The sequence below is a fragment of the Loxodonta africana genome, chromosome 3, assembly GCF_030014295.1.
Source record: "Loxodonta africana isolate mLoxAfr1 chromosome 3, mLoxAfr1.hap2, whole genome shotgun sequence".
Lineage (NCBI taxonomy): Eukaryota > Metazoa > Chordata > Mammalia > Proboscidea > Elephantidae > Loxodonta > Loxodonta africana.
The window spans coordinates 99,237,154-99,261,374 of record NC_087344.1 but is presented as its reverse complement, the minus strand read 5'-3'; the positions used below and the strand labels follow the sequence as shown (position 1 = coordinate 99,261,374).

Here is a 24,221-nt window from a genome sequence, read left to right as displayed (position 1 = left end):
CCCTGCTCCGCCCGCAAATGGCATCTAGGGGGCGGTACGGCTGGGAGGGCCGGGGCGGGGCGGAAAGGGCCTGGGGGTGGTGGGACGATTGGGGGGCGGGACGGTGCTGGGAGGGGGCGGGGCAGAATGAGGGCCGAGGCGGGGTTGGCCACAGGGAGGGGCGGGGGGCGGGGCGGTAGGGGCGGGGGGCGGTAGGGGCGGTGCTGGGAGGGGGCGGGGCGGTGCTGGGAGCCGGGCGTCTGAGCGGGGTCTGTCGCCTGCTCAGAGTGCAGAAGAGCAGAGGGGCGACTGAGCCATGCTCGCGCTGTTGGGCTCCCTGGCGAGCGCCCTCTGGGTAGAGTTCCATCTCCGGTCTCTTCTGCTTGGTGTCGTCGTCTTTCTGTTCTTTGTTGACTTCCGCAAAAGGAGGCGTCCAAAAAATTACCCGCCGGGACCCTGGAGCCTGCCTTTTCTCGGAAACTTCTTTGTACTGGGCTTTGAAGAGTCGCACCTGGTGCTTCAGAAGGTAGGAGCGGGAGAGGGGTCCTTGTCCCTGTCTTGACCCGCAGGGCAAGAGGCATTCCTTGGGGGGAGCGGGGGTTTGGATGACTCTGCCGCTAATTCTGGTAATTTGAGTTATCCCGCCTTTGAGCCTTGTTTTCCTCACCAGTCACCTGGCATTATATTACTTGCCGTTTATAAAATGAGTGAGAAAAAAATGACCCTTTGCCATCGAGTCAATTGCAACTCATAGAGACCCTATATAGGACAGAGTAGAACTGCCCCATAGAGTTTCGAAGGAACACCTGGTGGATTTGAACAGCTGGCCTTTTGGTTAGTAGCTGTCATTAAATGCTTCATATATAATTAGTGTATCATTAAATGTGTGCTAGGCATATATATATATATATTTAGACATATTATGTGCCTCAAATCATTTAAATGTGGGTTGTCTTGTTAAATATTGCAACACCCTTTTTATAATATGGTTGTCTTTTCACCATCAATATTATTATCTTTGAAAAATGTACTTTCCTTCTTGAAGGCTCCACTTCCTATATGTAAAATGGTGATACTACTGATAATCCTCACTGCTTTTCAGCTGGACCACTGTTAACACTACATGAATTGAGCCCCTCTTCTTCAGCCTCCTTACCTAGCAATCCCTCTTACTAAAGTAATAATCTAAAAATATCATCCCCTTGCTTAAGTTTTTTCAGCTTCACAGAGTTCAGACTCTTTATCAAGGCAGTCAGGTCCCTCCTAAACCCATCCTTATCCCACCTCCCAATGGGGCTATCTAACTGGCCACTCTGAATTCCTCAATATTCCCTCAAACGTAGAACGCTCTATCTAGAATCTTCAGCTGGTATGTCCTCAGCATAGTTACCCGGCTGAGAAACACTATGATAGGTGGTTATTAAGATTATATAAGACAGGTAATGACCGATATTAACATGACCTGTAGTAGGTGCTCAAGTATTAGTTTCCCTTTCCCTAGAAATGCCTGGAGTCCTGTAAACATATGTCTTATTACTCAAGTACACAGGTACCCTTGTTTTAGAAGTATGTTGTTTCATTTCCAAGGGTTTGGAAATTTTCCTGTTATTTTTCTGGTAGTGATTTCCAGTGTGAGAACTATGTACTGTCCACAAGAAATTAGTTTATTGCAGATGGCATATAGTTGGATTAGCTTTTTAAATTTGTTCTGCCAATCTCTGTCTCTTCTTGGTATATTTAGACCATTTATATGTAACATAATATTAATATGGTAAGATTTAAGTCTCCCATTCTATTCTTTCATTATTTGTGTTCCTCTGTTACTCTTTTCCTGACAACCTAAGGGTTATTTGTAGACTTTTTTCTTAAGAATTCCATTTTGATTTATCTTTAGTGTTTTTGAGGGTTTCCTTTGTATAGTATTTTGAGTGGTTGCGTATGTAGCTTATTGTACTTTGCCAGTGTCAACATTTTACCACTTCGAGTGGAATATTCATCTTTCCTTTATAGTATGGAGCCCTGGTGGCACAGTCGCTAAGAGCTTGGCTACTAACAAAATGGTTGGCAGTTCAAATCCATCAGCTGTTCCATGGAAACCTTATGGGGCAGTTCTACTCTGTCCTATAGGGTCACTATGAGTTGGAATCAACTCAATTACAACAGATTTTTTTTTTGTTTTTTTTTTTATAATGATACAATTATCTTAAATATTACTTCTGCCTACATTAAAAACCACATGAGACACTATTATAATTTTTGTTTCTGAGGCAGTTGTTCAGACAGAACAAGACAATAGTGAGTGGTTTAAAATCAGGAAAGGTGTGCATCAGGTTTGAATCCTTTCACCATACATACTCAGTCTGTATGCTGAGCAAATAATCCGACAAGCTGGACTATATGAAGAGGAACGGAGCATCAGGATTGGAGAAAGGCTCACTAACAAATTGCATTATGCAGATGACACAACCTCTCTCGGTGAAAGTGAAGTAGACCTGAAACACCTACTGATGAAGATCAAAGACCATAGCCTTCAGTATGGATTACACCTCAACATAAAGAGAACAAAAATCCTCACAACTGGACCAATAAGCCACATCATGATAAACAGAGAAAAGATTGAAGTTGTCAAGGATTTCATTTTACTTGGACTCTCAATCAACACCCATGGAAGCAGCAGCCAAAAAATGAAAAGACACATTGCATTGGGCAAATCTGCTGCAAAGGACTTCTTTAAAGTGTTGAGAAGCAAAGATGTCACCTGGAGGAATAAGGTGCGCCTGACCCAAGCCATGGTATTTTCAATTGCATCATATGCATGTGAAAGCTGGATAGTGAATAAGGAAGACCAAAGAATTGACACCTTTGAATTGTGGTGTTGGCGAAGAATAATAGACATACCATGGACTGCCAAAGGAATGAACAAATCTGTCTTGGAAGAAGGCTCTTTAGAAGTAAAGATGGCGAGACTGCATCTTACATACTTTGGACATGTTGTCAGGAGGGATCAGTCCCTGGAGAAGGACATCATGCTTGGTAAAGTACAGGGTCAGCGGAAAACAGGAAGACCCTCAATGAGATGGCTTGACACAGTGGCTGCAACTATTGGCTCAGGCATAACAAGGACTATAAGGATGGTGCAGGAGAGGCAGTGTTTCGTCCTGTGGTACCTAGGGTGGCTATGCGTGAGAGCCAGCTCAAAGGCATCTAACAACAATAACTGTCAGACATAATTAAAAAAAAAACTCAAGAGCAAAGGAATAGTCTATTGTATTTCCCTATTTCTTTACCTTTTCTGTTCTTCATTCCTGATGTTCCAAGCTTTCTGACATTATAATCTCCTTTCTCTATGAAGAGCTTTCTTGAGTTTTTTTTTTTTTTTTTTTAAGTTTTCTGGCAACAAGTTCTTTTAGGTTTCCATCATCTGAAATATACTTTTTTCACCTTCATTTCTGAAATATGTTTTCACTAAATATAGGATTCAGGGCTGACAGCTCCATTTTTCAACACATAAAAATGTACCACTTCCCTCTGGCCTCCATGTTTTCTGATGAGAAAATTTTTCTCATTCAAAATTGTTGTTCTCCATAGGTAACGAGCTGTTTCTCTCTGGATGCTTTCAAGAATTTTAATTTGTCGTTAGTTTTCAAAAGTTTGGTTATTATGTTTCTTGGTGTGTAATCTTTACATTTATCCTGTTTTGAATAGATTTCTTTGGATTTATCCCATTTGGGTTCGCTTACATAGTTCTCAATGTGTAGATTTAGGTCTTTAGCCAAATGTGGGAACTTTTCAACCATTATTTCTTAAAATATTTTTCTACCCCAGATTTTTTTCCTTTCCTTCTTGTGTTCTTGGACTCTGGTGGCACTAATGTTACAAGATAGTGAATGACAAAATATCTGGTGTAAATGCCTAGTAATCAAATGAGATATCAGGAGATAAGATCACTACCAATGGAAAACCCCGGAGATAAGCTCTAGTAGAATATGAAAATAAGTCGGGCTGAAGTTTAAAGAAACGTTTGGCATGTGCCAAAGTGGACTGATGGGAACAGGAGATTCTAAATGAGGGAAGAATGGCATGAGCTAAAACATAGTGAGAGGACAATAAAGAAATTGGCCTATTTGTATGGGATCTTTTCTTTTTTTCCTGCTTCAAAAACTTTCTCTAAGGTGGCTATATGACATTATAATTGCATGTATTTGAGAGAATGATCTTATCAAACTAAAGTGGAAGAAGGACAGATAAGTTGGATAAATGATCAGTTAGGATGTATATCCAGTTGCTGTAGCAAAGGGACCCCCAAACAGTTGCATAATTAACATTGAAATTTATTTCTCTCTCACAAATGAGTTCAGAACTAGGTGGGCAGTTCAGGATAGGGAGGCTGCTCTGTGGCATAAGATCGTCCAAAAACATGGGTTCCTTTTATTACTCTGTTCCACCATCAACACCATCATGTTTGATCCCTTTATGTACTTAACTTTCTCCCATCAAATAATTCTTTGTACAGAATGGTAATAAGAACTGGCTATTTATCCGTACCCTCCACTGGATTGTAAGCTTCTTGAAGTTAAAGACTTGTCGCATTTCCAGTACCTGGTCTTTACCTACCGCAAAGTTCTGGTTCCTTAACTAATCTTAGCTCATTTGTCCCTGATGTTTTTAGCTGTTCTATGAACACTCTTATTGAATGTTCTAAATTAGTAAAGAAATCCTTTTTGCAAAGCCTAAGAAGTTCATCCAGGCATCCAGCCAAATGAACTCAAAAATCTGCTTGATGTATACCTTATATATCAGTGCCATTTCTTAGGAGCAAAGGCATGTACTTTGGAGGCAGACCAACTTGTGACTGAATCTTGGCACTGTCCCTACTAGCAAGATAGGGCGTACTATGCTCGAGATGAATGAAGATTGATATAGGAAGCTGGGCCAAAGGAGCGATGGAAGAATTGAATCCTGGCTTGGCCCTTAATGTGGGAGCAGGATGGTAGCTCGTAACCGATTTCATTGTATTTGCTCTTCTGTGAATGATATAGGTCCAGGGCTTCAAGGATGACGTGGTGAGGTGTAAGTATATGAGGGTTAGGGAGGAAGGACCAGAGCTACCTGGAGGGAATGGAGCCCTTCTGTTTGAAACCCCTACCTGCAGCTAGACACACCCAGGCAGACAAGAAGCAGAGGCTGTCTCTACTTGAATAGAGTCATGTCTTACATAGATTTAGAAAGACTTTGATTAATGACCATTCGCTGTTACGTAGCCCACACTTGCACACACCTGTACACTTGTGCATACTTAGGAACACACCCAAACACTCTTCCATTCACTCTCACTTTCTCTCTCGCTCTTTCACTGTCACTAAACTCTAAGGTTCTGGAGGCATCTCAGGTGCATTTCCTTGTCCCCATATCTTATATAATGCATGGCCAATTCCCTCTATCACTCATAGCTTTGTTGCCTTGGCTAAGCTGCCTCATTATTTCTTTCCTGAAAAATGTGAAAACAATTACTACCGTAGGGTAGTTGCAAGATTAAATGAGAGAAAAGGTGAAAGGTGCTTTAATACAGTGGGCAGTATGTGGCTATCTTTGAGCCTGAGGAGTGCCTTCCTCGCACACATCCCTGTGCTCTCCTCCTGTCTCTTGCAATGAGTCTGCATCCACATCCACTGCACACAGAGCCCGTTCAGTCCTCAGAGACTTGCCGAGTGGTGGGGTGACAGATACCAGAAAACAAAGTGCATTTCTTATTGCTACTCTCAGTTTTCCTCACAGAATCTTTGAAGGATGAATAGTTCCCCCCTCCTTTATAGTCAGAGAGCTGAGGCTTAAAAAGGTGAAGCAACTTGCCCAACAGCCCACAGCTAGTGAACCACAGAGTCAGATTCCCATATAACTCTGGAGCTAGAATGTTTTTCTCCATACCTGGCCCCAGCCCTTAAGACTGGGCCTTATGACGGCCTTTAAGATAGCCCTTAACTTTCCGTTATCTAGTACATGTCAAGGAATGGGACATTGTCTTCTGGTGAAACAGACATTCTGATTTACTAAAAATTCATGTTCACTACACCAGACAGAGTAAAAAAATAACTCAGCCTTCTTTTATGGGGTCAGTGTGCTGGAGCCTTGTTTATTTATTCACAGTTATACCCTCAGGGCCTTGTTCTAGGAACACGTAGTGAGTGCTCACTCAGATCAAGCTTGTTGAATATATTACTAAATGTTTCTGAAAGAACTTCCCAATCATTTAGTGGACTGAATTTCAGTCTAGTTGAGAGGAGAAGGAGAAAAAGAGACAGAGAGCAATACTCCCATCAGACCACCAGTCAAAGTAGAAGTGGTCGTAGTAATCAATCTTTGAAGTCCACATTTTCTGGAGTGTGAAGCTAAGGCACAGAGAGGTAAAAGGGTTTGCTGCATAGCAACAGAAAATCTGTGGCACACTGCAGAACGAGTATTTCTGCTCTGTATGAATCACTTGGACCCACACTTGTGCGCACACACACACATGCACACACACACACAAACCTACCTTCAGTGCAATCCTTTGTAATTACACACCCACTTCCTTCATTCCTACATACACAGACATGCGTGTATTCAACTGTGACTGTTTTTCAGTTTGTGAAGAAATATGGGAACCTGTTAAGCCTGGAGTTTGGGGACTTGCATGCTGTTACTGTATCCGGATTGCCCTTAATCAAAGAAGTCCTTGCCAACCAAGACCAAAACTTTGTGAACCGCCCCAAGACTCCTATCCGAGAGCGTGTCTTTAAGAATCATGGTAAGTTTCTTGACTAGTGTAAGATATGTGTGTTTGATGTTACAGGCTGTTAAAGGTGTCTTTGTGAGTATAATTCTTTGTCATTCCCAGAGACCAGGCCCAGTATAAAATTCCTGCATGAAAGGAGGCTGGATGTCCATGTTCCTCAATTTATAGTACCCACTCTGAGGATTTGGCACTGTCAGTGTTAATGTCAGGGATTTGAGAGAAGCTGCACCTCCTGCAGAAACTCACTCTGGGTGTTTTTTTTTTTTTTTTTTTTTAATTGTGCTTTAAGTGAAATTTTATGAATCAAGTCAGTCTCTCATAGAAAAATTTATATACACCTTGCTATATGCTTCTAATTGTTCTCCCTCTAAGAAGAGAACACACTCCTTCCCTCCACTCTCTCTTTCATGTGCATTCCACCAGCTTCTGAACCCCTCTGCCCCCTCATCTCCCCTCCAGTTAGGAGATGCCAACATAGTCTCATGTGTCTACTTGATCCAAGAAGCTCATTCTTCACCAGCATCATTTTCTATTCCATTGTCCAGTCTAATCCCTGTCTGAAAAGTTGGCTTTGGGAATGGTTCCTCTCTTGGGCTAACAGAAGGCCTGGGGACCATGACCACCGGGGCCCTTCTAGTCTCAGTCAGACCATTAAGTCTGGTCTTTTTACGAGAATTTGGGCTCTGCATCCCACTGTTCTCCTGCTCCCGCAGGGGTTCTTTGTTCTGTTCTCTGTCAGGGCAGTCATTGGTTGTAGCCTGGCACCATCTAGTTCTTCTGGTCTCAGGCTGATGTAATCTCTGGTTTATGTGGCCTTGTCTGCCTACTAGGCTCCTATTTTCCTTGTGTCTTTGGTGATCTTCATTCTCCTTTGCTCCACATGGGCTGGGATCAATTGATGCACCTTAGATGGCCACTTACTAGCTTTTAAGACCCCAGATACAACTCACCAAAGTGGGATGCAGAATGTTTTCTTAATACACTTTGTTATGCCAGTTGACCTAGATGGCCCCTGAAACCATGGTCCCTACACCCGCACCTCTGCTATTCTGTCCCTCAAAGTGGTTGCATTCAGGAAACTTCTTAGCTTTTGATTTATTCCAGTTGTGCTGACTTCCCCTGTATTGTGTGTTGTCCTTCCCTTCACCTAATTCTTGTCTACTATCTAGTTAGTGAATACCCTTCTCCCTCCCTCCCTACCCTCGTGTATTTTTAATGATCATTTAAGCAGCAGAGTAGAGAATGGAACGAAAGTATCAAGAGTAGATGCAGGGAAATTCATTTAAGAGTTTATTGTAGCATTCTAGGTTAGAGACAGTGCTACCTTGGACTAGGGAAGTAGCAAGAAATGACAGGAGGTCAGACCAGAATGGTGGCACTGATTGTGGGTGAGTTTAAGGTATTGAAGAGGTAAGTCCAATAAGATATGATGAGCTAAATGTTGAGAGGTTGAAGGGAAAGGGAGGTGTTGAGGTAGATGCCCAACTGCATAGGTGATGGAAAAAGGGAAGTCCTGGAGGAGGACAAGGTATTTGGTTTGGTTTGGATGGGTGAGAGGTTGTATAGAGAAAATCATGAATTCAGTCTTAGATATGCTGATTTAAAAAAAATGCCTTTAAGTTGGCAAACTCAAGGAGGCAGTTGTATTCATGAGTCTGGAGACCAGAGACAGAAATAGGTGATCACTGTCTAATTATGTTCTTTAGAATTTTAGGAGCTGATGAGATTTCCCAGAAATGGAATGTAGAGTGAGAAGAGAAGAGGTTTTAGACTTTATCTTAAAAAACTCATCACTTCAAAATTTGTTAAAAGATCAGCCAGCAAAAGATAATGGAAGTTACTGTCAGAGAATTAAGAGGAAAATCTGGAGAGTGTCATTTCCTAAGAACCACTGGAAGAGAATTTAAGAAACAAGTGTGTAATGTTGCTGAAAGAACAAGGAAGACGAAGTTGACATTATCATTGGATTTGACAACAGAGGAGGGCCACTTCATTGAATGAAGAAGATGGCAGAGGCCAAAGCCAGATATTAAAAGGAGTTGAGGAGTGCTCTGGAAGTGAAGAAATGGAAAGGCGTGTAGCATTCATTGCTTGTGATACAAAACAAATGGCAATCTGTTGAAAACACTGTCTTAGTCATCTAGTGCTGCTATAACAGAAATACTACTAGTGGGTGGCTTTAACAAAGAGAAATTTATTCTCTCACAGTCTAATAGGCTATAAGTCCTATTTCAGGGCATTGGATCCAGGGGAAGGCTTTCTCTCTCTTTTAGCTCTGGAGGACTGTCATCTATCTTCCTCTGGTTGAGGAGCTTCTCAGCACAGGGACACCAGGGCCAAAGGATGAGTTATTCTCCTGGCTCTTGTTTCTTGGTGGTATGAGGCTCACCAATCTCTTTGCTCACTTCTGCCTTTTTTATGTCAAAAGAAATTAGCTTAAAACACAATCTAGTCTTGTGATTGCCTCATTGACATAATTGTGCTAATCCCATCTCATCAACGTCACGCTGTTGTTGTTGTAGTTGTTAAGTGCTGTCGAGTTGGTTCCGACTCATAGCAACCCTATGCGCAACAGAACAAAACATTGCCCGGTCCTGCGCCATCCTTACAATCCTTGTTATGCTTGAGCTCATTGTTGCAGCCACTGTGTCAATCTACCTCATTGAGGGTCTTCCTCTTTTCCCCTGACCCTGTATTTTGCCAAGCGTGATGTCCTTCTCCAGGGATTGATCCCTCCTGAAAACATGTCCAAAGTATATAAGAAGCAGTCTCACCATCCTTGCTTCTAAGGAGCATTCTGGTTCTTCTTCCAAGACAGATTTGTTCATTCTTTCGGCAGTCCATGGTATATTCAGTATTCTTTGCCAACACCACAGTTCAAAAGCATCAATTTTCGTCTTCCTTATTCATTGTCCAGCTTTCAGGTGCATGTGATGCGATTGAAAATACCATGGATTGGGTCAGGCGTGCCTTAGCCTTCAAGGTGACATCTTTGCTTTTCAACACTTTGAAGAGGTCCTTTGCAGCAAATTTACCCAGTGCAATGCGCCTTTTGATTTCTTGACTGCTGCTTCTCTGGGTGTTGATTGTGGATCCAAGTAAAATGAAATCGTTAACAACTTCAATTATCAACATCACAGAGATAGAATTTACAACACACAGAAAAATCACATCAGATGACAAAATGGTGGACAATCACACAATACTGGAAATCATGGTTTAGAGAAATTTGCAGATATTTTGGGGGGACACATTTCAATCCATAACAAATAGATTCCTTTTCCCCCTTTGCTTGTGCTGTTCTTCTTTTTGCATGGAATGCTTCTACTTGCTTTCTTGAGTCATTCCTTCATCCTTTAAGATCTAGCTTAGATAGAACCTCTCCGATAAAACCTTTCTTGCCTCCTTAAAAATATGAACTTTGTCTTTTTCATGAGTGGTTTCCTAGTATTTAACAAAACATAAGCTCTTAAATATACTGATGTGCCTAATAATCAAAGCATGAAGCTTTTAATCAGATAATCCTCAATGTGAATGCCTGTTCAGCTGCTTAGTAGCTGTGTGACCTGACAAAGTTTACTTTATCCTCTGTGCCTCAGTTTTCTCATCAGTAAAATGGAGATGATAATTTTTCCTATGCCATACAGTTTCTATGCGTAAAGTGACTGGTACATCAAGCATTCAGTAAATGTTAGCCATTAGATCCATTGCTTTGGGATTATTTCTGTGAATAGCTTTCAAGTGCTTAATATCTTTTTCCTTCCCTCCATCTCACATCCCCATATTATTTGCCAGGTGTGCACATTATAGAATCAGACTAGCATAATATTGGCTTTCTTTTTCCCAGGATTGATCATGTCCAATGGCCAGGAGTGGAAGGAGCAAAGAAGGTTTGCCTTGACGACACTAAGGAATTTTGGCTTAGGAAAGAAAAGATTAGAAGAACGCATTCAGGAGGAAGCCCACCACCTCATCGAAGCAATAGAAGAGGAGAAAGGTGAGGGTTTCACAGGACAGGTGCAGGAGTCTGTGGCTCACTCATTCATTGAGCAGATACTTATTAAGTGCCTAGGTTTCTCTCCTGTGGCACTAAAAGCTGTAACAGTGAACAACTGAGCATGGACCCTATGCTCATGGAATTCGTTACAAGAAGACAGGCATTAAACACATTACTGAATTTAAACCCTGGCCATAATTTTGACTCCACAAGCATTGATTGTCAGATCCTGTGCAGGGTGCTGGGGGCAGAGTTTCATATGTGGTATGTCCTATAGAGTAGACTTTCCTTAGAAAGCAGAAACAAATCAATCAAAAGGATCCATCTCTTCCTTCCTCTGCCTCTAGGACAGCCTTTTGACCCTCACTTCAAGATCAACAATGCAGTTTCCAATATTATTTGCTCCATTACCTTTGGCGAACGTTTTGAGTACCAGGATGGTCAGTTTCAGGAGCTGCTGAAGTTGCTGGATGAAGTCACATGTCTGGAAACTACAAAGTGGTGCCAAGTAAGCTGTTCTTTGTCCACATCTTGGTTAAGAATACTGGGCTGGTGTCAGACACACATGGGTTCTTCCTTTTTTATTTATTTATTTTTTAGTTAAACTATAACATTTTTAATTGACTTCAACAAAAATTTATTTGAAATCAATCTGTCAACTTTACTGTTTTTAATAATATTAAAAATTTGTACAAAGACCATTTCTTACATTGATGTAAGGTATGAAATTAAATAATGTGTGTGCCTATGTACCTATGTTATTCTTTTTAAAGAGAACAACACTATTGCATTGCCTTTCAGTCCCTCTTCTCTATGTCCCGCTTTAATCCCATCCATTCTCCTTCTTCCTCAGAAGTACTCTTCTGGGTCTGGCTTCTTGCTCAGCAGACAGTTTTCTGATCTATCTGTGTAGATTGCTCTTTTTTAATGTTGATTTACATCCCATTGTATGAATATGTCACTGTTTCTTAATCTATGTTCTATTAATAAACCTTTGAATTGTTTCCAGTCTTTGCACGCTATGAAGATAGCTACCATGAACATTCTTGAACAAGAGTTTTTGTGGACATAGTCACTCATTTCTTTTGCATATGTCCCTAGAAGTAAAAGATGTCAAAAGTTTCTAGAGTGGCTGTACATACTATTTACACACCTACCAACACTTGCTCTCATCAGTCTTTTAATTTCATAAGCTGTTGCCCTTTGGGGTTCAAACCTCATACCCTTCCTTGGTAGGCCCTAAACTTTGATTTTTGTCCCTCTAGGTCTGTGTGTCTATCAAAAACTCTGCTCAGTTTTTTGGTTTCTCAGCAACTTATAGGATTTGGAAGACACTGCTGGGGGAGAATTGATCACAAATGTTGAGTCTCTCAGGGTTTTCTTCTTCGCCTAGACTTTATGCCTGAAATTCCTCACTACGTTAGGGTGTGTATGTGTTTGAATCTTATCTTGGTGTTCTCAGTAGGAGGGTTAGCCTAAATTACCCAGTCTTCCATTACCAAAATTTAAAAATTGCCTCAATAAATAAAAAAAGAAAACTTTTTGAAAATTCCAAAGATATATGAAAGTAGATAGAATAATGAATCACTATATACCCACCAGTCAGCTCCGACAATTATTAACACGTGGAAAATATCGCTTATCTGTACCCACATCTTACTATTGTGCCCCACTCCTGGATTATTTTGGAACTAGTTACAGACCTCGATTATTCAGTACATTTTCCTGAAAAGACCTATTTGAATAATAAAAAAAATTAATACCCCTGAAAAATATTAACAATTCTTTAATGTCATCAGGTATCTAGGCAGTGTCCAGATTTCCTCACATGTCTTATAAATATTTTTTTTAACTTTTTTTTTTTTAATTGGGCTTTAGGTGAAAGTTTACAGTTCAAGTGCATCCTGTTATGTGACCTTAGTTGCAATCCCTGTAATGTGACAGCATACCCCCCCATTTTCACCCTGGGTTTCCTGTGTCCATTCAAGCAGCTCCTATCCCTTTCTGCCTTCTCATCCCACCTCTGGACAGGAGCTGCCCATTTGGTCTCATGTATCTACTTGACTTAAGAAGCACACTCTTCTCAAGTATTATTCTATGTCTTATAGTCCAGTCTAATATTTGTCTGAAGAGTTGGCTTCAGGAACGGTTTTAGTTCTGGGTTAACAGAAAGTCGGGGGGCCATGTCTTCTGGGTTCCTCTAGTCTCAGTCAGACCATTGATTCTGGTCTTTTTACATGAATTTGAGTTCTGCAACACACTTTTCTCCTGCTCCTTCAGAGACGCTCCGTTGTGTTCCCTGTCAGGGTGGTCATTGATGGTAGCCGGGCAACATCTAGTTCTTCTGGTCTCAGGCTAATGTAGTCTCTGGTTGATGTGGCCCTTTTGCCTCTTGGGCTACTATTTTCCTTTTGTCTTTGGTGTTCTTCATTCTCCTTTGCTCCAGGTGGGTTGAGACCAATTGATGCATCTTAGATGGCCGCTCACTAGCTTTAAGGCCCCAGATGCCGCTCACCAAAGTAGGATGCAGAACATTTTCTTAATAAACTTTGTTATGCCAGTTGACCTAGATGTCCCCTCAACCCATGGTCCTGAGACTGACTCCCCTGGTACTCTGTCCCTTGAAGTGTTTGGTGGTGTTCAGGAAACTTCTTAGCTTTTGGTTTAGTCCAGTTGTGCTGACTTCCCTGTATTGTGTGTTGTCCTTCCCTTCACCTAGGATAATTCTTGTGTACAATCGTGTTCTTGTTGTTAGGTGCCGTCAAGTCAGTTCCGAATCATAGCAACCCTATGCACAACAGAAGGAAAAACTACCTGGTCCTGCACCATCCTTACAATCTAGTTAGTGAATTTCCCTCTCCCTCCCTCTCCACCCTCATAACCATCAAAAAATGTTTTCTTCTGAGTTTAAACCTTTTCTTAAGTTCTTATAATAGTGGTCTTATACAGTATTTGTTCTTTTGTGACTAATTTCACTCAGCATTATGCCTTCCAGATTCATCCAAGTTGTGAGATGTTTCACAGATTCATCGTTGTTCTTTATCATTGCATAGCATTCCATTGTGTGAATAGACCATAATTTGTTTATCCATTCGTCTCTTGATGGGCACCTGGGCTTTTTTAATCTTTTTGCTATTGTAAATAGTGCTGCAGTGAACATGGGTTTGCATACATCTATTTGTGTGACAGCTCTTGTTTCTCTACGATATATTCCAAGGAGTCAGATTGAAGGATCATAAGGTACTTCTATTTCTAGCTTTTTAAGGAAGGGCCAAATCGATTTCCAAAGTGGTTGTACCATTTTACATTCCCACCAGCAGTGTATAAGTGTTCCAGTCTCTCCACAACCTCTTCAACATTTATTATTTTGTGTTTTTTGGATTAATGTCAGCGGGGTATCTCATTGTAGTTTTGATTTGCATTTCTCTAATAGCTACTGATAGTGAGCATTTTCTCACTTATCTGTTAGCTGCCTAAATGTCTTCTTTGGTGAAGTGCACGTTCATATCCTTTGCCCATTTTTTAATTATTTGTCTTTTTGTTGCTGAAGTTTTGCAGTGTCTTGTGGATTTTAGAGATTTGATCCTGACTGAATATGTCGTAGCCAAAAAGTTTCTTCCAGACCGTACATTGTCCTTTTATTCTTGTGGTGAAGTTTCTCGATGAGCATAGGGTTTCATTTTTAGGAGCTCCCAGTTATCTAGTTTCTCTTCTGGTGTTTGTGCATTGTTAATAATGTTTCATATTCTGTTTATGCCATGTATAAGGGCTCCTAGCATTGTCCCTTTTTTTTTTTTCTTCCGTGATCTTTATCTTTTTAGATTTTATATTTGGGTCTTTGATCCATTTTGAGTTAGTTTCTGTGCATGGTGTGAGGTATGGGTCTTGTTTCATTTTTTTGCTGATGGATATCCAGTTATGCCAGCACCATTTGTTAAAGAAACTCTCTTTTCCCCATTTAATGGACTTTGGACCTTTTTCAAATACGAGCTTTTCGTAGGTGAATGAATTTACATCTGGATTCTCAGTTCTTTTCCATTGGTCTGTGTATCTGTTGTTGTATAGATTCTAAAATCAGGTAGCATGAGGCCTCCCAATTTGCTCTTCTTCAGTAATGCTTTACTTATCCAGGCCTCATCCCTTTCCATGTGAAGTTGGTGATTTGTTTCTCCATCTCATTAAAAAATGCCATTGGAATTTGGATTGGGATTGCATTGTATCTGTAGATCACTTTGAGTAGAATTGACATTTTCACAATGTTGAGTCTTCCTGTCCATGAGCAAGGTGTGCTTTTCCATTTATGTAGGTCTTTTTTGGTTTTTTGCAGTAGTGTCTTGTAGTTTTCTTTGTATAGATCTTTTACGTCTCTGGTAAGATTTATTCCTAAGTATTTTATATTCTTGGGGGCTATTGTAAATTGTATTGATTTGGTGATTTCCTCTTTGACATTTTCTTTGTTGGTGTAAAGGAATTCAACTGATTTTTGTATGTTTATCTTGTATCCTGATATTTTGCTGAAATCTTCTATTAGTCCCAGTAGTTTTTTTTTTTTTGTAGATTCTTTGAGGTTTTCTGTGTATAAAATCATATTATCTGAAAACACAGATACTTTTACTTCTTCCTTACCAATGTGGATACCCTTTATTTGTTTTTCTAGCCTAATTGCTCTGGCTAGGACCTCCAGCACAATGTTGAATCAAAGTGGTGATAAAGGGCATCCTTGTCTGGCTCCTGTTCTCAATGGCAATGCTTTCAGACGCCTTCCATTTAGGATGATGTTGGCTCTTGGCATTGTATAAATGCCCTTTATTATGTTGAGGAATTTCCCTTCTACTCCTATTTTGTAGAGAGTTTTTATCATGCATGGGTGTTGGACTATGTTAAATGCCTTTTCAGCATCAATTGAAAAGATCTTGTGTTTCTTTCTTTTTTTTTTTAATGTGATAGATTATATTGATTGTTTTTCTAATGTTGAACCATCCTTGCATACCTGGTATGAATCCCACTTGGTCATGGTGAATTATTTTTCGATATCTTGTTGAATTCTGTTTTTGTGGATTATTGTGTCTGTGTTCATGGGATATTGGTCTGTAGTTTTCTTTTTTGTGGTGTGTTGAGGATTATATTTGATACGTTGTTGAGGATTATGCATCTGTGTTCATGAGGGATATTGGTCTGTGGTTTTCTTTTTTGTGGTGTCTTTACCTGGTTTTGGTATCAGGGTTATGCTGGCTTCATAGAATGAGTTCAGGAATATTCCATCCTTTTCTATGTTCTGAAATGCCTTTAGTAGTACTGGTGTTTTCTTCTCTGGAAGTTTGGTAGAATTCTCCAGTGAAGCCAACAGGGCCAGGGCATTTTTGTGTTGGGAGTTTTTTTAATTACGTCTTCTTTTTGTATGGGTCTATTTACTTGTTCTACCTCTGTTTTTGTTAGTTTAGGTGGGTAATGTGTTTCTAGAAATTTGTCCATTTCCTCTAGGTTTTGAAATTTGTTGGCGTACAGTTTTTCATAATATTCGGCTATGATTCTTTTAATTTCAGTTGGATCTTTTGTGATATTACCCATCTCATTTCTTATTTGTTTTATTTGCTTCCTCTCCCATTTTTCTTTTGTCAGTTTGGCCAGTGGTTTATTGATTTTGTTGATCATTTCGTGAACATCAGCTTTTGGTTTTGTTAACTCTTTCAACTGTTTTTCTATTCTCTGTTTCATTTATTTCTGCTCTAATTTTGTTATTTCCTTTCTTCTGGTTCCCATGGGCTTCTTTTGCTGCTCTCTTTTTATTTGTTTGAGTGGTAGGGTTAATGTATTGATTTTAGCTCTTTCTTCTTTTTGGATGTGTACATTTATTGCTCTAAATTGACCTCTGAGCACTGCTTTTGCTGTGTCACAAAGGTTCTGGTAGGATGTGTTTTCATTCTCATTTGATTCTGTGTATTTCTTTATTCTGTCCTTAATTTTTTCTATAACCCAGTAGTTGTTGAGCAAGTTGTTGTTCAGTTTCCTTGTATTTGATTTTTTTTTCCTTCCTTTTCTTTTATTGATTTCTACTTTTACGGCTTTATGGTCAGAAAAGATGCTTTGTGATATTTCAATGTTTTGGATTCTGTTAAGGCTTGCTTTGTGGCCTAATATGTGGTCTATTCTGGAGAACGTTCCATGTGCATTGGAAAAGAAAGTATACTTGGCTGCTGTTTGGTGGAATGTTCTGTGTATGTCCATGAGATCAAGTTGGTTGATTGTGGCATTTAGATCTTCCATGACTTTATTGAGCAACTTTATGGATATTCTGTCCTTCACGGAAAGTGGTGTGTTGAAATCTCCTTCTATTATTGCAGAGCTGTCTGTGTCTCTTTTCCATGCTGTTAGAGTTTGTGTTATGTACTGTGGAACCCTGGTGTTGGGTGGGTAAATATTTATTACGGTTATGTCTTCCTGGTATATTGATCCTTTAATCATTATATAGTGTCCTTCCTTATCCTTTGTGGTAGATTTTACTTTAAAGTCTATTTTGTCAGAGATTAATATTGCCACTCCTGATCTTTTTTTTTCATAATTTTTATTGTGCTTTAAGTGAAAGTTTACAAATCAAGTCAGTCTCTCACATATACACTTATATACACCTTACTACATACTCCCACTTACTCTCTCCCTAATGAGTCAGCCCACTCCCTCCTTCCAGTCTCTCCTTTCATGACCATTTTGCCAGTTTCTAACCCCCCTACTCTCCCATCTCCCCTCCAGACAGGAGATGCCAACACAGTCTCAAGTGTCCACCTGAATCAAGTACCTGACTACTCATCAGCATCTCTCTCCAACCTATTGTCCAGTCCAATCCATGTCTTTTGAATTGGCTTTGGGAATGGTTCCTGTCCTGGGCCAACAGGAGGTTTGGGAACCATGACCACCAGGATTCTTCTAGTCTTAGTCAGACCATTAAGTCTGGTCTTTTTATGAGAATTTGGGGTCTGCATCCCACTGTTCTCCTGCTCCCTCAGGGGTTCTCTGTTGTGCTCCCTGTCAGGGCAGTCATCGGTTGTGGTCAGACACCATCTGGTTCTTCGGGTCTTAGGATGATATAGTCTCTAGTTCATGTGGCCCTTTCTGTCCCTTGGGCTAATAATTACCTTGTGACCTTGGTGTTCTTCATTCTGCTTTGATCCGGGTGGGTTGAGACTCAATGATGCTTCTTAGATGGCTGCTTGCTATTGTTTATGACCCCAGACGGTACACTTCAAAGTGGGATACAGAATGTTTTCTTAATAGAATTTATTTTGCCAGTTGACTTAGATGTCCCCTGAAGCCATAGTCCCCAGCACTCCTGATCTTTTTTGATTGTTGTTTGCTTGATATATTTTTGTCCATTCTTTGAGTTTTAGTTTGTGTCTTCGAGTCTAAGGTGTGTCTATTGTAGGCAGCATATAGATAGATGGTGTTTTTCTTTACCCATTCTGCCACACTCTGTCTCTTTATTGGTGCATTTAGTTCATTTACATTCAGCGTTATTATTGATAGGTATGAGTTTACTGCTGTCATTTTGATGTATTTTTTTGTGTGTCGCTGAGTTTCTTTGTTCACTTAATTTTCTGTGCTAAGTCATTTTTCTTATGTATATTCTTAACATCTTTTTTTTTTTAATTTTTATTAAGCTTCAAGTGAACATTTACCATTCCAATCAGTCTGTCACATGTAGGTTTACATACATCTTACTCCCTTCTCCCACTTGCTCTCCCCCTATTGAGTCAGCCCTTATAGTCTCTCGTTTCGTGCCAATTTTGCCATCTTCCCTCTCTCTCTATCTTCCCATCCCCCCTCCAGTCAAGAGTTGCCAACACACTCTCCAGTGTCCACCTGATTTAATTAGCTCACTCTTCATCAGCATCTCTCTCCCCCCCACTGACCAGTCCTTTTCATGCCTGATGATTTGTCTTCGGGGATGGTTCCTGTCCTGTGCCATCAGAAGTTCTGGGGAGCATTGTCTGTGGGATTCCTCTAGTCGCAGTCATACCATTAGGTATGGTCTTTTCATGAGAATTTGGGGTCTGTATCCCATTGGTCTCCTGCTCCCTCAGGAGTAGTCTGTTGTGCTCCCTGACAGGGCAGACATCGATTGTGGCTGGGCACCAACTAGTTCTTCTGGTCTCAGGATAATGTAGGTCTCTGATTCATGTGGCCCTTTCTGTCTCTTGGGTTCTTGGTTGTCGTGTGACCTTGGTGTTCTTCCTTTGCCTTTGCTCCAGGTGGGTTGAGACCAATTGATGTATCTTAGATGGCCGCTTGTTGGCATTTAGGACCCCAGGCGCCACAATTCAAAGTGGGATGCAGAGTGTTTTCATAATAGAATTATTTTGCCCATTGACTTAGAAGTCCCCTCAAACCAAGTTCCCCAGACCCCAGCCCCTGCTCTGCTGACCTTTGAAGCTTTCATTTTATCCTGGAAACCTCTTTGCTTTTAATCCAGTCCAATTAGGCTGACCTTCCTTGTATTGAGTGTTGTCTTTCCCTTCACCCAAAGCAGTTCTTATCTACAGATTGATCAATAAAAAGCCCTCTCCCTCCCTCCCTCCCTTCCTCCCCCCTTTGTAACCACATAAGTATGTGTTCCTCTCCGTTTTTTCTATTTCTCAAGATCTTATAATAGTGGTCTTATACAATATTTGTCCTTTTGCAACTGACTCATTTCGCTCAGCATAATGCCTTCCAGATTCCTCCACTTAACATCTTTTTTATTGTTGCTGATTTTGTATTTGCTGAGTCTGTGTTTTTCTTTTGTTTTTATTTTGATGTTTAGGATTGTCACTTCTTTGTCGTTACCGTAATATTTACCTCTAATTTTCTACGTTTAAACCAATCTTTTATTTCTTGATGTTGACTTGACTTCCTCTCTATATGGAAGTTCTATGACTACACTACTTAGTCCCTCTTTTTTGTTTTAACGTTGTCATCTTTTACATATTGGCATCTCTCTTTCCCTATTGTCAATGTCTTAGGTTTGATTTGTTTTTATGACTTCCTTTCTGGGTTGATATCTGATCATTCTGTGCTGTGTTCTAGTCTTGAGTTGTCATCTGATATTGATTTTCTAACTGGAGGACTCCCTTTAGTATTTCTTGTAATTTTGGTTTGCTTTTTAAAAATTCCCTTAACTTATGTTTATCTGGAAATGCCCTAATTATGCCATCGTATTTGAGGGACAGTTTTGGTGGGTATATAATCTTGGTTGGCAATTTTTTTCATTCAAGCCCTTATATATATATCATCCGATTGCCTTCTTGCCTGCATAGTTTCTGCTCAATAGTCAGAGTTTTGCCTTATTGACTCTCCTTTGTAGATGACTTTTTATCTCTAGCCGCTCTTAAAATTCTCTCTTTAACTTTGATTTGGCAAGGTTGATTGTAAGATGTCTTGGTGACTTTCTTTTGGGACTACCCTGTTTCAGGTTCGGAGAGCTTCTTGAATAAATAGCTTTTCATCTTTCACAATATTAGGGAAGTTTTCTGCCAACAAATCTTTAACAATTCTCTCTTATCCCCCCCTTTTCTGGTACTCCAATCACTTGTAGGTTATTCCTCTTGACAGAGTACCATTTAATATGGCATTTAATATGTTCTTCTATTTCTGTGTTTTATATACTTTCTTAATTAATTGAAGAGAATTGATCAGAATCAGGTTTGCTTTTAGAAAGAGTACCTATTTAGGAGGTACCTAATGGGAAATAGACTGAGACAGGGACTAATGGTGGAATCAGGAAAACTGCTGGAAGCTGTCAGAGCATCCAGGTGAGATATGTTGGTGGTCTGCACTAGGTGGTTTGGACTGTAGCAGCCATTGTGGTGGTGAAAAGTGGTGTAAGGCTGGACGTATTTTGGAAAAAGAGCTGAAATGCCTTTCTAGAAGGTTGAGAGAGAAAGCAGAGTCAAGGATGACTCTGAGGTATAAGTGTAAGCAAATAAAAGAGAGAGAGAGATGAAAAGAGAAGACTGATTCTGTGGTCTTAAAATGTGGAAAAGTAGTATGTTATCTCCATGATTGTCTTGTTTTTATCAATTAGCTCTACGATGTCTTTCCCTGGATAATGAAATTCCTTCCTGGACTTCACCAAAAACTCTTCAGCGACTGGGAGAAATTGAAAATATTTGTTTCTCGTATGATTGAAAAACACAAGAGAGATTGGAATCCTGATGAACCGAGAGACTTTATTGATTCTTACCTCAGGGAAATGACAAAGGTGAGGAGATAAAGCTGTTTCCTATATTTTGTTTTTTAAGAGAAAATGGGGTGTATTATCTTCCTATATTTTCTGTAATAAATTATGTGCTGCAATATGTTATCATAAATTTAGTGGCTTAAAACAATATAAATATATTCCCTTAAACCTCTGGAAGTCAGAAGTTTAAAATCAGTTTAACTGGAAAAAAGTCCAGGCATCAGTAGTGCTGGCTTCTTCTGTAGGCTCTGAGGAATTTTGTTTCCTTGCCTCTTCCAGGTTTTAGAGGCTGCCTGCATTCCTTGGCTCATTTACCTTCTTCCATCTTCAAAGCCAGCAGCATAGCATCTTCTCTCTTCTGTGAGCACTGCTTCTCTCTGTCCTTGTATATTCTCTCTGACCTCCTTGCCTTGCTCTTACAATGCCCTTCATGATAACATTGGACCCGTCTGGATAATCTAGTATAATACCCTCATCTCAAGATCCTGAACTTAATCACATCTGTAAAGTTCTTTATCTATAAACCAAAACCTGTTGCCTTCAAGTCGATTCCAACTCAGAATAAAACTGCCCTGTAGGGGTTCCAGGGTTGTAAATCTTTACAGAAGCAGACTGCCCCATCTTTCTCCTGTGGAGCGGCTGGTGGGTTTGAATTAAACTTTCAGTTACCAGCCGAGTACTTAACACCACTGTTACCCTGGGGTTCCTTCCCTTTCCTATATAAAGCATCATATTCACAAGTTCTAGGGTTTAGGGCAAAGACATCTTTGAGTCATTACTCGGCCTACCATAAAGGGAAGAGATGGGTGCTATTTCAGAGTGCAGAAGTAGCGTTAACTCAGGATTGATGAGACAATTGGAAATAAAGATGGGGGTTTAATGGCATTTGGCTTGAGGCCCTGGGAATACCCACATACTGCCTTCTCATCCCCAATGCCTACCCTCTACCCTTATCTGAAGGAGCTGTACCCAAAAGGGAAAACAGAAATTGGGCACAAAAGCACTGTTTTAGTATTAGATAGGTCTGTATTGGGTCGCTATGAGTCAGAATCGACTTGATGGCAGTGGGTTTGGTTTGGTGGCCAGTTACCTGAGGAGCCGTGGTGGGCACAGTGGTTAAGCATTCAGCTGCTAACCAAAAGGCCAGTGGTTCAAAATCAGCAGCCGCTTCTTGGCAGAAAGATGTAGCAATCTGATTCTGTAAAGATTACACCCTTGGAAACTCTATGGGGCAGTTCTACACTGTCCTATGGGGTCACTATAAGTGAGAATCGACTCAATGGCAACGGCTTTGCTTTTGGTTTATGCCCTGGTGGCATAGTCATTAAGAGCTTGGCTGTTTAACCAAAGGGTAGGGAATTTGAAACCACCAGCCTCTTTTTGGAAACCCTGTGAGGCAATTCTATTCTGTCCTATAGGGTCACTGTCAGTTGGCATGGACAGCAAGACATATGGTTTTATGGGACCCAGTTATCTACTCCTATTCTGAGCCCCCATGTCAGAGCACAAGTCAAGCTGAATTGGATGTCAGAGTTTAGCCTCAGGGCCTAGGTGGGGCTTTTTCTTCCACCCACCCCCTATGTCATCTACTTTCCAACATTATAGAAAAGAAGCAGGAAGAAAGCCAGATTGAATGTGTGGCCTTCGACACAGTGACCCCTCCACTTAATATACATCACTGAATCAGTGTCTTGACTTTTGACTCTTCAGATTAATGGTTCTTCCTCCTGGAGTAGGCAGATTGGTGGATTTCTTTCTACCTCCTCCCTTATTTTACCTTGTTGGCATAGCATTAATAGAAGCATTGTTTTCTCCTCAAAGGAAGAGACTACTTGCTATGTGGTGTTCTGGTATGGGACCACGCATTAAGAGAAATGTTTACAAATTGAAGAATCCAGAGGACGATGATAATGTCAGAGGAACAGGTGAAGGAATTAGAGAGGTTAATCTGGAAAGGAAAAGGGGCATGGGGAGATATGAGAATTGTTGCACGAAAGGGGAATTGAGTTTATTTTTCTTACAACAGTAAAACACTTGTTGATTATTTGCTGTGTGCCTGTTGTAATTCAGGCAGCTCATCATGTGATCTTAAGAGGTTATTCTACAGTACAGGAAACTGAAGTACAGAGAGATTAAGTAACTCACCCGAGGTCATACACCTAGCTAGGATGTGGCTGATATTGGAACTCAAGTCTTTTTCACACTCTGTTCTCTTTCCTTCTTCCCCAGTTACTGGTGTTAGAAAATGATTGTTTTGTTTTTCATCTCTCAAGTGCTCGAATCCTTAGGTAGCCTGCAGCCCTTGGGGCAGGATGATGCTAACGATATTGCTATGATACCTTGTGCCTTCTGAGGAAGCCAAAGGGAAAGTCATTTCTCCTAGGGGCCTTTCTTTCCAAATTCCTTCTCTAGGATAATAACCCCATGTTTAGTGTCAACTATGAACAAATTAATAAGCATTTCTTCTTTCTAGCATACAGGCAATGCTACTTCGAGTTTCCATGAAGAAAATCTTGTCTGCAGCACGCTGGACCTTTTCTTTGCTGGAACAGAGACAACTTCCACAACGCTGCGCTGGGCTCTGCTTTACCTGGCCATCTACCCAGAAATCCAAGGTGAACATTTGTGTGCCTGGACCAGACAGACAAATGCCTCCTCGAACATACTGCCCCAGGGTTGGGACCAGAAGATAGCATGGTAGAATGAAAAGACAGGTGGAATAGTCATGAGCTTGACTCAAGACCTTGCACATTCTTTAATTTTTCTGTCAAGGATTTTGATGGGTCCTGGCAACACAAATATTACAGGGTCCCTTTGCTCGAGAAGCTGAGAACCTTGTGGGGAAAACAGTAAGTCAATTGACACTGTGTTAAATTTCACAAAAGAGTGACATTCTTTTAAGTAATGACTTGCCATTGCCCTCTGAATAATGTCCAGACTCCTCAGAAAGATGGGGAATTCTATGGCCAAAGAAATATAGGGAAAGTCTTAAAAACGTCTCAGAGTTTTTACTGCCAGCATCAGCCCCACCAGCTCTGCATTCTGGCTTCACTAAATCACGTGTCAGTTGTCCATTGCACTGTTCTTATTATGCCTGTGTTCATTCACCTGTACTGTTCTCTCTTAAGAATGCACTTCCCCAATTTCCCTAAATGGCAAACTTCAAGCTCTTCTTGAAGAATCTGATCAGATACTACGTCCCTTATGATGTGTTCCTACTCTTTCAAGAAATTACTAGCATTTTCTTTCTTTAGAGACAAAGG

The 24,221-nt window shown here is 40.5% G+C and overlaps 1 protein-coding gene across 3 annotated transcripts in view; it reads left to right on the top strand.

Moving 5' to 3' along the window:
- Window positions 1-218: 218 nt before the first annotated feature.
- LOC100670142 (cytochrome P450 2J2-like) overlaps window positions 219-24,221 on the top strand; it is a 68,846-nt gene continuing 44,843 nt past the window's right edge. For all 3 annotated transcript variants that reach the window (XM_064282048.1, XM_010591226.3, XM_003411051.4), the window contains exons 1-6: window positions 219-505; window positions 6,601-6,763; window positions 10,599-10,748; window positions 11,096-11,256; window positions 20,803-20,979; window positions 23,432-23,573. In XM_064282048.1, coding sequence (XP_064138118.1) covers window positions 296-505; window positions 6,601-6,763; window positions 10,599-10,748; window positions 11,096-11,256; window positions 20,803-20,979; window positions 23,432-23,573 — 1,003 coding nt within the window. In that variant the 5' untranslated portion in view covers window positions 219-295. The remainder of the gene's footprint in view (window positions 506-6,600; window positions 6,764-10,598; window positions 10,749-11,095; window positions 11,257-20,802; window positions 20,980-23,431; window positions 23,574-24,221) is intronic.